The sequence below is a fragment of the Tenrec ecaudatus genome, chromosome 9 (assembly GCF_050624435.1).
Source record: "Tenrec ecaudatus isolate mTenEca1 chromosome 9, mTenEca1.hap1, whole genome shotgun sequence".
Classification (NCBI taxonomy): Eukaryota; Metazoa; Chordata; class Mammalia; order Afrosoricida; family Tenrecidae; genus Tenrec; species Tenrec ecaudatus.
Genome location: NC_134538.1, coordinates 143,547,224 through 143,562,883, shown reverse-complemented (window position 1 = coordinate 143,562,883; position 15,660 = coordinate 143,547,224). Strand labels below are relative to the sequence as shown.

Below are 15,660 nucleotides of genomic sequence, written 5' to 3'. Positions count from 1 at the left end.
AATACACTCTTGATATTTTTATTATGAATTCCTTGTAAACATTCATTTACTGTAAATTCATTTACTCAAATCTTCACATTTTTCCATAGAAAATGATGTCTACAAGTGCTGTTAGTCTTGTTATCACTGTTCATGAATACAAAAATATAGTCTAGCGCTCTCAGTTCGATGTATACATTCACAGCTTCTGAACTATTTGCTATACAATCACAACCCATAGAATATACAAAACAGATGATCATCTTACAAAATAAATACTTTGATACATTAATAATCAAGACTTTTTAAGGAATTTAATTCTGTACTAAGATTTTGAAAAATATAAATTGTAGTCAAGGTTCTTTCTCTGTCAATAATTTCAAGTTTAAATTGATCGTTGGAAAATAATATTTTCTCAAAGTCAAAATGCTTTTCTGACTCTGAGATGTGAGTTGAAATCTTCTGACAACATCACTTACGTATATCTCAAATACAAATTTCAAATACATAAATACAAATCACTTTCCCTAAAGAAATGAGTTACCTAAATGCTTGAATATAAAAAATTTAAGGACATCAGTACAAAAAATATATGGATAAGAAAAGGAACAAGCACCAAATTTCTACTTGCATTGATTGGTTCAATTTTCTTATTTTGAAGGCGGGACATGTTTTTCCCATTGGTACCCTGACAGTCTTCTTGAGCATTGGTCAAGACAGGTGTCTGAGAACAATTGGCCTCTACACACCCACTGAGATTTGCCCCAGAAACACATGGCAACTGTGCAACCACTGGGTTCTCTTTTTCTCTAAAGCGGTAATAAGTAGATTTTTCAGTGACTTTGTTGCCTATACAAATATTGTTTGTAATGCAGACATTAAGACTGTCTAAATTAGTGTTTCCTATATTCTCCTGATGTATACAATCAGAATGGGTATAACAACTGCAATTAAATTTTTCAGAAAAATACGTCAGGTCTTCAATGGTGGGTTTCCCATCCACTGTGTACTGTCCATTGTTCCCGGCTTGAATTGCAAAGTTTTCTGGGTTGAGGTGAAGATAGTCACTGGAATTCCAGTCTTTCCTTACACATATTCCTAATCCTTGGCAAAGCACTTGGCTACACATTTTGGCTGCTAAAGTGAGGTTGATGATGTAAGGATTCAGTGTAGTCGTCAGGTAATTGGCTAGGTTGGTGCAGTCTTGCTGTGAAATGACAAGGTCAGGAAATCAAGGGACAAGTCAATTCATACATGAATTCACTCATAGCAATATGCAACTTTTAAGAAATCAAAACTAAAACAGATGGAATAAGATGTTGAAGATACTTTAATCTTTTCACCCTTGTCAAGTAAAATTAATCCAACTGGTTTATTTGTTTGCAACATTTGTAAGAAAGGATCATCTGCCCTCCATGATTTTGAATGAGCAGCCCACTAATGGAGGCTGCTGATACTCGGGGTAGGCCTTCCTCAGTAAGTCATAGTCAGGAGAGGCTGAATGAGTGGTCCAACGATTAGAGAATGAGTTCAGAGACCTATGATCCTGAGTGGATTCTTAGAGCTGGCGATTGCAAACTGTGCAAGTGTGAGGCCCTCTTAAACTAATTCTTAGTTTCCACTTTGGTGACTTGGGGAAATTAAACTTGGTATGCTTTAGCTTCATCTGTGAAATAAAGTTCACTGTAGTGCCTGCCTCTTTTGGTTGTTATAAAGATGGGACAGGGAGAAATCTTATTTATTTAAAAAATTGTTTAACAGAGAACTAAAATATCATCAGTTAGCCACTACTGAAGAATAAATAAATGTTATAAGCATCACTTTTGTTAGGTACGTTTTCACAGCATTAGAATCAATGGTTTCTAAACTACTAGCTCCATATAATCAAACAGTTCAGCTGGGCATATTTTATATTACATATTAGATATATGTCGAATCAAGGGAGAATGTCGACTGCCCGATCACAAGTACACTTATTTTTGAGTACATCCAGACCCTGCTATGAGTGGTGCCTGTCTGAAATGGCTCAACTTGAGGCTGCGGCATCATAAAACCTAGATGCACCAGTCTTTAAAAGCAAATATAATATTCAATTTCTGTCATGATCAACAGTCCTCTTGGCTGAGATGATGGTGTAAATCCTTCAGCCGATCAGAGGAATTGGCAGTGATAATCTGGCTGAATATGTCAAGTAATCTTGGGATCTTGGTCTTCAACTTGTTTCTCTTTACCTTCCTGGAGATAAGGCCTTTGGTGCTACGCAAAATTTTACCCAAAGATATCTATGCCCTAATTCTCATGAAACAATGAATGTGTTTACTTTACTCAGCAAAGGAGACTTTAAAGACTTGAGAGATTAACAAGATGATCCTGTAGTATCCAGGTGGGTTGATCTAACCATTGGAGTCCTTACAAGAGTATGTTGGGAAGCATCCCAACTGGGTTAGAAAGAGGCCATAGAAGAAGGGAGAGATATTCAAGCCTAGAGCACCTCACCCTGCCATGGCCAGCTTTGAAGATAGAAGAAGGAAACCAGTGTCCTCTAAAAGCTGGAAAGATTACACTGGAATGGAAAAGAAAAGCTGGTTGCCACTCAGCTGAAGACACATTAGGAAATGAAGAATGAGTTGCCCCAGCCACAGGAAATCAGTTCTGTCAACCTTATGCTGAGGGAATGAAGCTTTGTCAACATGTTGATATGAATCTGAAAAGGTTTATGTCGGCCTCCAGACTTTCAGAACTGTGAGACAAAAAGTTTGAGTTATTTAAATGCTAAATTTGTGTGGCTGCGATAGAAAACTAATACACTACCTGGTTTTATAACTCTCCAATTGCTTTGAATGGTGTCCAGAGTCAAAATGCCCTGCCTTGACAGATATAAAGCCAAACAAGGTGTAAAGATCCCTCTTATTGTTGCAACCCTCCTGTCTCCTCTACCTCAGACACAGTGATTGTTTCAAGATTTTGGCAAGGTCAGTTTCCAACTTTAAGGCCCCTACCGTTCCCTGTAATTGGAATGTTCTCTCTTCTAATTTTTAGTATCACTTTTCCAACTTATCATTCAGATCTCCTATTTAATTAGACAATGAGCCCCTCAGGTACCTCTCCTAATCGCTCTGCTGTGTCTCTCTATTTTGTTTTATATTCTTAATTTTTATTTATTTTTTCTCTCATGTCTCCCTATTTTATATCAATTTATAGCAATTATATCAACAATATTTCCTTGTGAGTGTCTTGTTTCTATGCTTCTATAAAAACACAAATTTCTTCAATATTCTTCTATATCAGCAAGAATATATGAGGACTTTATCAGATTGCAGGTGCCTCCCCAGCTCCATGGCAGTAAGTGTTAGGCAAAGAGAGGAGTAAATAGATGAGAGTGGTTTGAGACTCGCTAGCTTATCCAAGATGTGGTCTATGGAAAGGACTGACAACTTACTCTACCAATGACAAGGTCTTATTTAAAATATGCCCCATAGTCCATGGTGCAAGTATTCCTACTATGGTCAGTACCTATACTCAGATTAGTGAATGAGTAATTGGAAAATGAGTGTTCCACAACTACATGATATGACACCGTGTTGTGCAGTAACACACATCATGACACAGAATTTCCCTGTCAGAATTCTTCAGATATAAAGAAGCATAGAAGATAAGAGTAAAACTGAACTAGATAATTAAGTGATATTTGAGTATGGTTACCTTTGTTTTGAATACAAATTATTTATAAAGGTTTTATAATTTAATGTTTGATTGATGGCTGTTTTCAACAATTAGCTCAAAAAGTCATGACATTTTAACAATTAACTCTCTTGAACTGGGACCCGTAATAAATGACCCCAGTACACTTCTGGATAGAGTGGGATGGAAGGGAATAGTTGGCTTCCTTTTGTAAACAATTGTTTCTTTGTTGTTTTTTTTTACTTCATTCAGTTTATTAACAGGGAGCCTGAGACTGAGGCTCACACACTACAAAAAAACAACTGATTTGGACAAAATTTTAAAGCCATTCCATAATCAACACTCTTTGAATTAAGATTAAATACATATATTTAAGAGTAAATATATGTATTTAATCTTAATCAGAATACATATATTTAAGAGTAAATATATGTATTTAATCTTAATCAGAATATATTAAAAGAAGCTCTTGCCTTCTTGTTTATATCCAAATGAAAGCATATTGAATATAAAATAAATCTTCACCTAACCTTGACAGTTAAAGGTTTTTGGCTTTTTGTTTTTTTAAAAATATTTTAATGAGAGCTCTTATATATATCTTAACATTCCATCAATAACATAAAACAGTATTGTACAATTACTACCACAGTTGGTTTCAAAACACTTTCTTTTTTTACATAGATGGCATATAATATTTTAAAAATACCATTAAACAATGTATTATTTAAGGTTAAGTATAATATGAGGGGATTTTTTTAAGTGTAGAAAAAAATGAATCAAAATATAATGGCATCATCCCACTTTCTCCCACTTCTTTTTTTTAATCATTTTATTAGAGACCCATACACCACCCATCTCGATCCATACATACATCAATTGTGTAAAGCACAATTTTTATTTATATTGCCGTCCTTGCCAGACTCTGCAATAACTAGCTTTTCTAGGTGTCAGCAAGACACAGAATCATGACAAGAGATCCATGACTCTACTGATCACAGTGACACAGAAGACAGGGGGCAGATAATGACTAGCCTTGAGAATGACCATCAGTTGGGAGAGATCAAAGAAGTTTATTCCACAGAGTCCCCCCCAAAACACAACTCCAAGCAGGAAATATTCAAAATAAAAATTGGAAGACTGCCTCTGAATAGATGCTAAAGGTGACCAGCAAGGCATTGTGATGTGAGTCTCAGATTAAAGTGCCTTTACAAAGAAACTCCATACATATAAGACTTTGCATCATCCCAGCCATTGAAAATTCCCGACTAACTCCCCACAAGAGTTCTCTCCTCAAAAAAGAAAGTGATTTAGAAAATATGTAAATGGTTCAATCATAGAGTTAACAGGACCCTTGAGAAAGAAGTTGATGGATTTGAGAAAACAAACAAATATTACTTTTGTTAGTTGAGAAGTTAGTTGATGTTAGTTTCCTGATAGAAAATATTTTACTAAACAATATACACCTTGCTCTGTAGTCATATTTCCTGTCATTCATTTTCATTGCTGATCAAACAAAAAAACAGAGTAATACCAGATAGGCAGGGAGGGCTCAGATTTCCTAGAAAGCATCGATAAGGGTGTCTGTTGTCTGTGAAGGGTGTGTAAGTGAAGGAGCACTGGGCTTGCGGTGGTTGAGCAGAGGGATGTTAACCAAAGGTCAGTGCTGACAGTCTGTTTCCCTAAGATGGACAGCTTTGGAAACCTTGAAAGTTCTACTGTCGCCCATACACGGAAGAACACACACTGCAATACAGTAAATGTCGAGTCATAGCAACCCTAGAGAAACTGCCCCTCTGAGTTTCCAGACTTTAGATCTCCACCCCAAGCTCCAGTTTATTAGCACATAATCATCCATGTATGATAAAATACAGTCACTGAGTCATATCAAGTAGAGTTGTACAATCAGTACCATAATCAACTTGAGAACATTTTCTCCTTTCTTGTGCTCATTGCTATCAGGTCCCCAATTCCTTCCCTGCCTGATCTTCAAGAAACCACTACTCCATTGCTGTCTCATTACATTTACTACCCCAGATTTCATATACAGAAATTAAAAAAAAGACTGGAATGCTTTTTAAAGCAAAATAAAAGTTAATTGAATTTTAAAAGCTCATATATATCATTGAGTTTCTATAGTTTAATCATATGGGAATTTAAAATGATATTCAGTGAAAATGCCCCTAGTGGCCCAAAGTCATTATAGAGTGCACTTGCAAAATGCTTTGCCTAATAAGCAACTTTCCAGTTGTAGGAGATTTTGCTTTTGTCAGCCTGAAACACAGTATAGGAGAAAAAAGGCCCATCACTCTCCTAGTGTGGATGGTGGTTTTGAACTGCTGACCTTGAGGATGGCAGTCCAAGGTGGACACACTGCACCAACAGGGTTCTGTCCTGTCAATTACTGTAATTTGGAATTGTTATTAATTTTAAATGAAGTAAGAATATGGGCAGTTCTATCTGAAAGAATGACAGATCTTTCAAAGGTCTCTTCAGGTCTTTGAGTAGAAATTCAATTCTGTATAGATCCCATGATAGAACAGTGGACAAGGAGCTTCATCAGACATCTTCAATATCTCAGGAGTCACTACTACTTGCACACCCCTCAGAGAAGGAAAATTTCAAATCCAATTCCGTGCTATCCATGTACGGATAGTACTGAAGTTCTCTTGCATTGTCTAGAAGGTCGGAAGCCCTACAGGGTAAAGATCTGATAAGGAGATATGGATCAGGGTGAAAATTGAGGAGGAAAGAAAAGCATTAGGTTTTAATAGTGAAAGACCTTTTATGCTGATAACTGTATCAGGAGAGAATGAACACCAAACAAAATGGACATTTTTTCCTAACGGAGTTTATTTGTAGTTTTATTTAGAGTGGATACTACAAGATATAAGACAGTGGCAAGAAAAAGTAGGTGGTTCCGTTCCTTTCCCTTAGGAAATAAACAGCGTATATTTATTTTGAACAATTTTCAATATCTAAATCCTGATAATCCCCAATGCCCACAATGCCCATATAAAAACCATTTTCCTCATCTCTTTTTTCCTAATGATCATATCCTTAAACTAAAAGTAAATGAGTCATCTTAAGCACTCCTCCAAAACATCCCTAAAATAAATTCACCAGCCGTACTGTCAGATTATATTCAAAATCCAAACACATATCTGCACTACCACCTATAACCTGTGCTCCCAGACATCACCAGTAGTCACTTCTCCCTGCTCCTGTCCTTGCCTTTCTGCAATCTAGTCTCAACTCACCTAAGTGATTCTAGAATCACCGTCAGGTACAGCCACTCTTCTGCCCCAAACCACTAGTCAGTAGCTGCTCACATGAAAAAATGCCGCATTGTGGCCTGTGAAGCTCTGTAGCTGGCCCTGTGTTCTCACTGCCCACACTCCTTATCACACGCCCCCTGGTGGCAACCCAGTCACAATGGCCTTCTCTTTCTTGAAAATCCCTTGCAGCATTGCAGCCCCTCCTTTGTACCCAAGAGACTCACTCCCTTACTTCCTTTAAGTACTTGTTAAACAGAGGCTATGACCATTCCATCCAAACAGCCCCATCCTGCCACTCTCCATCCTGCCTACATGTCTTCATCGATCCTCTCCGTCCTCATTACTCCTGGCATATTATATCCACATATATCACAATTATGGGATCATCCATCTACAGCAAAAGGACTTGTTTTGCTCATTAATACATGAGGGCTTCCATGATATGAAACCCAGGATAGGTACATCTATAGAAACAGTAACTGGATGAAAGGTTTACTTGGGGAAGGGGCAGGGAGTTGCCAGAACTCTGGTGGTGCAGTGGTTATGCAGTGGGTTTCCATCCCACTGGTTGGCAGTTCGGAGCCACCAGCAGCTCAGTGGGAGAAAGGCTGGGCTTTCTGTTCCCATAAACTGTTACAGTGTCAGAAAGCAAAATGAGGGCACTCTGAGTCAGCACTGAGTTGATTACAGTGAAGAGGGGGGAAGGCGAGAGGGAAATAGAGAGCTATTAGCAGTCAGTTACGTGGAGGAAGTAAATGTCCTTGAACTGATTGCAGTGATGTTTCTACAACTCTTTTTATATGATGGAATTATTGAAGTGTGGGTATGTGAATTGAATGCCGATGCAACCATCTAAAAAACGCTTGAAGAAAAGTAAAAAAATAATTGGGACAAAATCATGGACACCTTCATTAAAAGAAACAAAATCAAAATGGAAATCTTTTGTTTCTAGACATATCCGTCACCTTGGTGTATATACTTCTGTAGGCAGTGTTCGAATCTATCTAACCAAATCTCACCCCTCCGTCCCCTGCCCCCTGCCTATGAATCGTGCACTACATCACACAGCTTCTGCAAGAATTAAATTGTCACGTTCCGTTGGAATATTATCTCAGTTTGGGGCACAAAAGAAGACTTTGGGGCCATACCAGGGCTTTGGGGTCGCGGGAAAAGGTTTCTGAACAAATATTCATAGAACAGCCCCTCCTAGACCTTCCAGGTGCATTGTTGTGATGAGGAAATAAAAATTCCTCAGTACAAATTCCCTTTCTTTTTTCTCACCCATGCAGCTTTCCATTCTCTTTAAACTTATTGAATCTATGCCCTCATAATCCCCCTATTTCCTTTGACAAATCCAACCAAGATTATACCCTTTGGCATCCTGGAAAACAGTCATACTCCACCTTGAACTTAACTGGCCTAGCAGCTTATATGGCCTTTGAAACCAGTTTCTAATGGACCTTTTCTTAAAGCCAGGCCAATGAGAATAAGACGGGTGTATTATTCAGAGGCGTTCTACACTGTCATCTACTGATTGCAAAAATATGCTTAAGTTGTATTTTATTTTATTTTGAGTAAATCTATGTATTTTTCAACTGGAACCCAATACTTCTTTATCCAAAACCTGTTTTTTCCTGATAATCCATCAATTAGCTGACAAGTTGTCAAAATAGGAAATCAATCGGCCAGAGGGGAGCACACATTCACGAAAGCATTGGACACTCAGCATTCAGACCTTGACCCCATTAGGCTTTGCTGTAGCTGCTCAACCTTGACTTTCAGTGACACCGTAGCCATCCTTGTGGTTCTCTTTTCCTCATTTTCCCTACATCAATGAGCACAGTTCTGCTCCAGTGAAATTAGTTGATAGAAAATGAAATGAAACTTTGGCCTGATTTTCAATTGTGAAATACTAATCCTTTTGTGTTAAAACATTTAAAATTACAAAAGTCCTTGTCAGCACACAGTTACACAAATCAGGTGGAAGGAGATGAGGTCCATGCTGACTTAGTCCTGCAGTGAGCACTGAGTGAATCACCAAAAGAAAGTTTATCTCAGAAAGATAGTCAATACTGTCACTCAGGACGTGAGAGAGTGAGTGAGTGCCACTGACTAGTCGAGCTTTTGAGCAGAAAACCCAACCAATTTACGCCAGAAGGAAAAGATTGTAGGCTTCTGTTTTCCTTCTTCTAAGCAGAGGATTTCAATTAATCTTACTCCATTTCTGTCCCATCTAGGGAAGCCAAAGACAGTATTCTCTGCGCTAAAACATTACCAAAGCTATTACCTGTATCTGTTTACGTGCTCCTGTTTGGTCAGATGTATAAATTAGAATTGGGATAAGAGCTGGAAAGACAGGGAATCCAAGACAGATAACCCCTCAGGACCAATAATGAGAGTAGCCATACCCAGGAGGGGAAGGGGAAGGTGGGAAGAGAAAGGGGGAATGGATCACAATGATCTACATATAATCCCCTCTCATGGGAATGAACAGCACAAAAGTGGGTGAAGGGAGACAGTGGTCAGTATAAGACATGAAAAAATAATTGATAAATTATCAAGGGTTCTTAAGAGTGGGTGGGTAGGGGACGGCTGGATTAAAAAATGAGAAGCCGATAGCAAGGGCTCAAGTAGAAAGAACGTGATGTGAAAATGACATCAACAAATGAACAAAAGATCTCAACACAATGGATGTTTGTATGGATTTTGATAAGATCTGTACGAGTCCCAATAAAATGAATTTTAAAAATAAATAAATAAATGAAAGCGATTAAAAAAACATTACCACACAAATGAAAATTGATTTTATTCTAAATTGAGCATCTAGTACTATAAAGTTTCTGGGGGCCAGTGTTGTTGGAAGTAGCTTGCTAAGTCTTTCTTCCAAAGCACCTGTGACTGCACTTAAACCTCACAGTTGACGCATTGACACTGAACCACCTATAGCCATCTTCAAGGACCATAACGACATAAGTGGGCTTTCTCTGTTTTCCATGAATTCAACTTACCTTGCTTCTGGTCAAATTGACATTTCCCCAGAACACAATACCAGAGACACCCAACGCAACACATTCACCAAGTGTGTTCTCAAGATCATACTGACAAAAGAAACACAAAGAGTTAACAGATAACAATAGAATGATATCAAATGCAGCAACACCGAAGCAAGCATTTTTATCCCAAATGGAATTGCAGTAACAAGAAGCAAATGTGTTGATCAGAGAATCCTAATTCAGTGATTCCCGCCGTTTACAGCTCTGCCTACAACAGCCATTTTCCCATGATGGCAAAAATATACTTTATATTGCTGTCTTAAGGACTATGGAAGAAACCCGAGAGGGGGGTGGTGATGAGGGCAGGATGGTGGTGAGAAAGGTTAAGTTACATATTACCTCTGCTCCCTACTTTTTCACAGTTGCTAAGATTTTGTGATACCATAAAACATATACAATCATTCTTACAAAATCGTTCTTTAAAAAATGCTACATTTCATTCATGTTACTTGTGGACACTATTGTATAAACTCCCCCCCACCCATTAACCCTTGATTGACTTACTTGAGAAAGGTATTTGGTAGGCACATCAGTAAAAACTGGGCGCGTATAAAAATAAATCGGAACTGGGAAATGTATGCCGTGGAATCGAGACAGCCTATGGGCTTCCTGAACACGGTTCCGGACAAAGAGCGCAGCAAGGTGTGTAGAACTGAGGCGAGAGTGCAAATACATGTTTGGGAAAAAGGCGGTGCTTTCCTTCCACAACCAGGAGAGCTGGTCATTTCTCCTCTTGTCTTCCTCAGAGCAACTTCCTTCAAAATCAAGATTCGTAGAACCATTGTTGTAACACTCAGGGTAAAGATAAAAACCCCATAGAAAATGTGGACGAAGTCGACGTGCCAATAGTATAGTCTTAAGGAAAAACTCCTTCCCTGTCCTTTCAAAGTCCTCTTTGGCCACCAGGGTGGTCGTAGCACTACTGAGATGTGGGTGGTTTTGTATAACCAAGTCAACAGATAGATCCCAGTAGATGTTTTTTGGCTTCCAGTTCCTCTCCCATTGGACCGTCCATTCCCCCCAGTCAATGACTGCCAATCCTGTCAGGCTTGCATTTACAGTAGAGAGGATGTCTTTCCTAGCTTTCTTCAAATGCTCTTGTAAATTTCCCAACTGGGGGATGCCACCATTCACACACATGCCTGTTTGTTCGTCTATAAAAGGGTAGAGGCCAAGCTTAGTAGCATAAAATACAACAAACCTTTGCCTCATTGACTCTTTTCTAGGGCTTCCTATTAAGGGAAAGAATTTCATATCTAGGGCAATATTATATCTCTCAGCACAAAGTTCCACAGGGGAATTCCAAGCCCAGAGAAGAGTATCTTTGGAGAATTCATTTGGCTCTGTGTATTGCTCAGACAGGCAGCACGGGAGCATGAGAAAGAGGAGCAGAGCCTGGAATGCACCCCTGTATCCCACATGCACATAGACGTGGGTGGTCCCTAACACTCCCATTTTGATAAGTGATTACGGGAAGCACTTGTTTGTTCCTGCAGCCTTGGATTACCCAATATTCAGTGCAGGATAGCAACGTGGAACAGGATGAAGTCACGTTGATGGATATGGAGGCAAAAATACTATGTCTAAATATTAGTCTCCTTGCTTCATATCTTGGGAATATTTTGCAAGTTGCTTCATCTATAACTGAAACAATAAATATAGAAGTTATTCTTACCCTGCATTTCAGTAGCAAAAATATACTGTTTTATCTAAGTTTCCATTTAAGCCCAAGGAATTGGAGTTTTGAAAATGATTGAATAATAAAATTTCCCCATATAAATTCCATAATAACTACCTTTTTTTCATCTCAAAGTGCCATTGTACCTGCAAAAAGACATATGCAGCTATTTTTTTACTTATGCTTTCTGGGTGAGCAAACTGTATACCAATCTCTAAGTCAACCCTGTGAAAAGAAAATAAATCCCAAGAAAGTCATCTTATTTTTTAGTGTTTCTTCTCGAATCCTCTGTTCTATCTGATGAGTTTTAAGCACCACTCGTCTGTGAGTTGGCTGTAGTGTGGTGGCTGGTAAGTTGCTGTGATGCTGGAAGCACATCACTGTGTTCCACACACCAGCGCAGTCCCCCAAGGAAAGAACAAGATAGAGGCTGTCCACACATGAGGGACGAGCCACCAAAACCTTATGAACAGCAGGAAAGCATTGACGGATACAGTGCCTGAACATGAACCTGTCCGGTTTGGAAGGCATGGAAAACACGACTGTAAAGAAGAGCTGCCTCCTCCAAACAAAGGTTACCGTGATGCTCTGCATGGACGAAGCTTTGAGACCTACATCTGCTAATAGAACTGCACTCAAAATGGAAGAATCCTTTGCAAATACACATTTACAATCAGAAAATATTGCAAACGTCACCTAGAAAACCCTGTTTCTTTGATTTTGTGATTGCTGTTGTTTGGCTTCCCTTGGGACTGGTTTGAAAAAACCATCATTGCTTCTTTTCCTTATTTGCCCCTGGAAATTTGTGTCTAATTCTTCACACTTCTCGCATGACCTGCAAGTTCGATCCCACACTGTTAGCTTCCCCTTCATCAGCTCTGCAGCAAGGTGAGATTCAGTAGCCGAAGGAGCTCTGTGGAAAAGCTTTCTTAAAATATCCCAGGGTTGTGTTCTAGAGCATCGACCATCAGGGCACCGATGCCTTTTCCTCAGGCCTCAGGTTCTCACTGCTCATCTGTGACCTGAAATATTGACCTCTGCAAATGTCTTCCTCAGCTCTGAGGATGCGTGTGCACTGGGGATGTAACCGCTTCTTTACCTAGGAACAAATTTCATGGTAGAATTCTGCCAATAATAAGCCAAGCATTACTTACATATTGCTTAGGAATGCTCATACCAGTGAACTAGGATAAATGCCCCTTGAAACCGTGCTCCATTAGCATGTGCATTAACAGAATTTGATGTGTACACTTAATATGAAATTTTTACTACTTCTTAGCTTCTACAGAAAAATGTTGGTTCTAGCTTAACTTCATAAAACCAAATCATTAAGGTTGATCTAAGGTTTTCTAATAAAGATTATGTTGTCATTTTGTTGTTATAAAATGGAAAGTTACAGCCTATTTTGTGGTGCTGTTAAAATGTTGTTGAGTCTAGGATGAAGAATTAAACTATGTGTCATCATTCAGCACTTAGTAACTGTAAAATATATTTATAAACAGTCAGTCAACACATTTGCATGCTGTCATTCAAGGAAAAAACTAGGACCTTTCTCTGTAATCACATTAGTAGTAGATGACTGTGTAAAGGTACAACGAGAAGTTTACCATTCTACCCAAGAATGCCCCATTGATGCAATGATTGTGCTGGGCTGCCAACCACAAGGGACATGTCCATCCTGTCCTATGGGACCGATACAAGACAGAATCAACTACATGACAGCAGCATTTTAGCCAGTAATATGTTTCTTTACCTTTGCAAGCTTTCCATTCATCTTTATCCTTAAAAAGAAATGGCCCTAAAGATCACACTGTGGTGTTGTTAGGACCACTGAGTCCATTTCAACTCACAGCAAATCCATGTGGCAGACGACAACTGCCCATAGGGATTTCTTGGCTACAATCTTCATGGAAGCAGATGACCAGTTCTTGGGTTTGCTCTGCCAATCTTTTGGTTAGCATCCAAGTGCTTAACCATTTGCACCACCAAACTTCTGTTTAGAGAACACTTTATTTGGGATAAAATGGAATCATAAAATCAACTAGTGCGATATCTGTTTATGATAATGATTTCCCTCTAATGTTTATAATATTTTTTTCATACTTTAAGTCCTCATGAATTTTCTTACTCAGAACCTAGAAAATATTGGCCTAAAATAATATTGGGAAGGTAACTAAAAAATCAAACTCTACCGTTCAGTCAAAGCCGAAATTTCAAGGGAGCAAGTTTCTAAGATTTCTACTCTAACTTTTTAAACCATTTAGTCTATAATTTTGACCTAAAGACTGATTTCTACCTCCAATTGACAATTAGAATTGATTGAAGTTCAAAGTTTTTGTAAACTTTCAAAGAGTTCAGTTTAATATTCCCCAAGCCCAGCAATCCATGTGAAAATTCATTCTCTTAGAAGTTTATATAATTCTCAGGCAAGAGAAAATTCATCAAAAATATCCCTTTTATAAGAAATTTGTCTTAAGCTTATTAGTAATATGATCAGAAATAGACATCATGTACATGATGCCCAAGAGAAGTTGATAACATTTGCAGTAGCATGATGCCAATTCCTTCTCCCTTGTCCTTTGTCAAATGTCACGGTTAACAAAATCTTTGTCCTGTGTTCCACCTTGTATCTTTGTCCTAACACTGTCAGTGTGCCCACAAGGGGCTTCTGACAGAGGTCAGAGTGTGTCATGTTAAAGCATTAGCTCCTTATCTGATTTCAATTGTTGTTAAGCGTTCTTGTGTTTGTTTGTTTAGTTGGTTCAATCAAGTTGATTCCAGAACATGGCAAACCAATTCAACACAACTGAGAGAGAAAAAATAATCTGAACTGCCGCATAGGGTTTCCCAAGTTGTCATCTTTATGGGAGCAAATCTCAATGTTTTCTCCCATAGATCTACGCGTGTCATTGTACCACTGACCGTTTGGCCAACAATTGTGTTGACTCCTGTGTTTCCCAAAGCAGACACTAGTAAATAGCACAGAAACCAATCATCAAAGGAGAGACGTAAAGGGTGGCACCTTCCATCATTTCCAATACTTTCTCACAGACAGTTATAACAGGCTCTGTAGTAGAAAGGAATCAGAGTTCTACTTTGGAAGTAAGAATGGAAAACATGCTTTCCAAAATATAAGGCGGTCAGAAATGCTTCCAGACCGCCTCATGACACGGCCGCAGTCAACCTGCTGGTTGAGAAAAGGCTGCCCTTTGGCCAGTCAATTAATGACATAGGAATCTTTTGAGGTGTGTCAAAGTAATTAAGACCTCACGTTTGCTTGGGAGCAAAACAAAGATTCACTGTAGAACAGACAACACAAGCTAAGATGTATCTAGAAGATACAAAGTATTTCTGCCTTAGGGAAGGGGAAAAGACCCAAAATATAAAGATTTCAGGAAACTCTAAGCAAAATTTTGGATCGGTTTTTCCCCCCCAGAAGAATCCAACATGACAGGGACATGTAACAGAAATGGGACGTTCTCCTCAGCAAATATTGGAGAAATCCCACCAGGAGGAAATCCGGAGCTCCCTCAAATTCAGAGAAACAGCACAATCACAAGTGCACGAAATGCTTTCTTTTTCTTTACACTGGAAATCAGGAAGAAGGCCCATTGTTTCTGTTTCTTTCCTCCTTCAACATTGACCCGTGGCCAGAGCCACTTCAGTGGGCTCCTCCCCCACAGCCATGTTTCAACTCACCCAGCCAAAACCCTCTCCTGGCTGGCCCATGGGGGCTCTGTGAAGATAGCAGACTTCATGGGCAACTTGGAATAGACATCCTCCCTAGACAATAATGCTTTTCACCAGTTAAAAATTTATTTTACTCCTCTGCTTCCAAATTCCTCAGCATCCCTCAGACACCACCCCCTTCCACCCACCTACCCCCACCAAAGTTTTGTATTTCCTTTTCACAGGAGACGTATGTACATACTACTCCCTCTAAGGAAGTAGGAATCCCCACCAAACTACACTTCATTTTTGACTCTTTGGTTTT

At 38.9% G+C, this 15,660-nt stretch overlaps 1 protein-coding gene across 1 annotated transcript; it reads right to left on the bottom strand.

Moving 5' to 3' along the window:
• Window positions 1-523: 523 nt before the first annotated feature.
• On the bottom strand, window positions 524-11,200 carry LOC142456178 (hyaluronidase PH-20-like). Its single transcript, XM_075557383.1, has 3 exons — window positions 10,493-11,200; window positions 9,944-10,033; window positions 524-1,186 (listed from the first exon to the last, which is right to left on the bottom strand). Exons 1-3 carry the CDS (start codon window positions 11,198-11,200, stop codon window positions 524-526), a joined length of 1,461 nt encoding a protein of 486 aa, XP_075413498.1.
• Window positions 11,201-15,660: the final 4,460 nt, after the last annotated feature.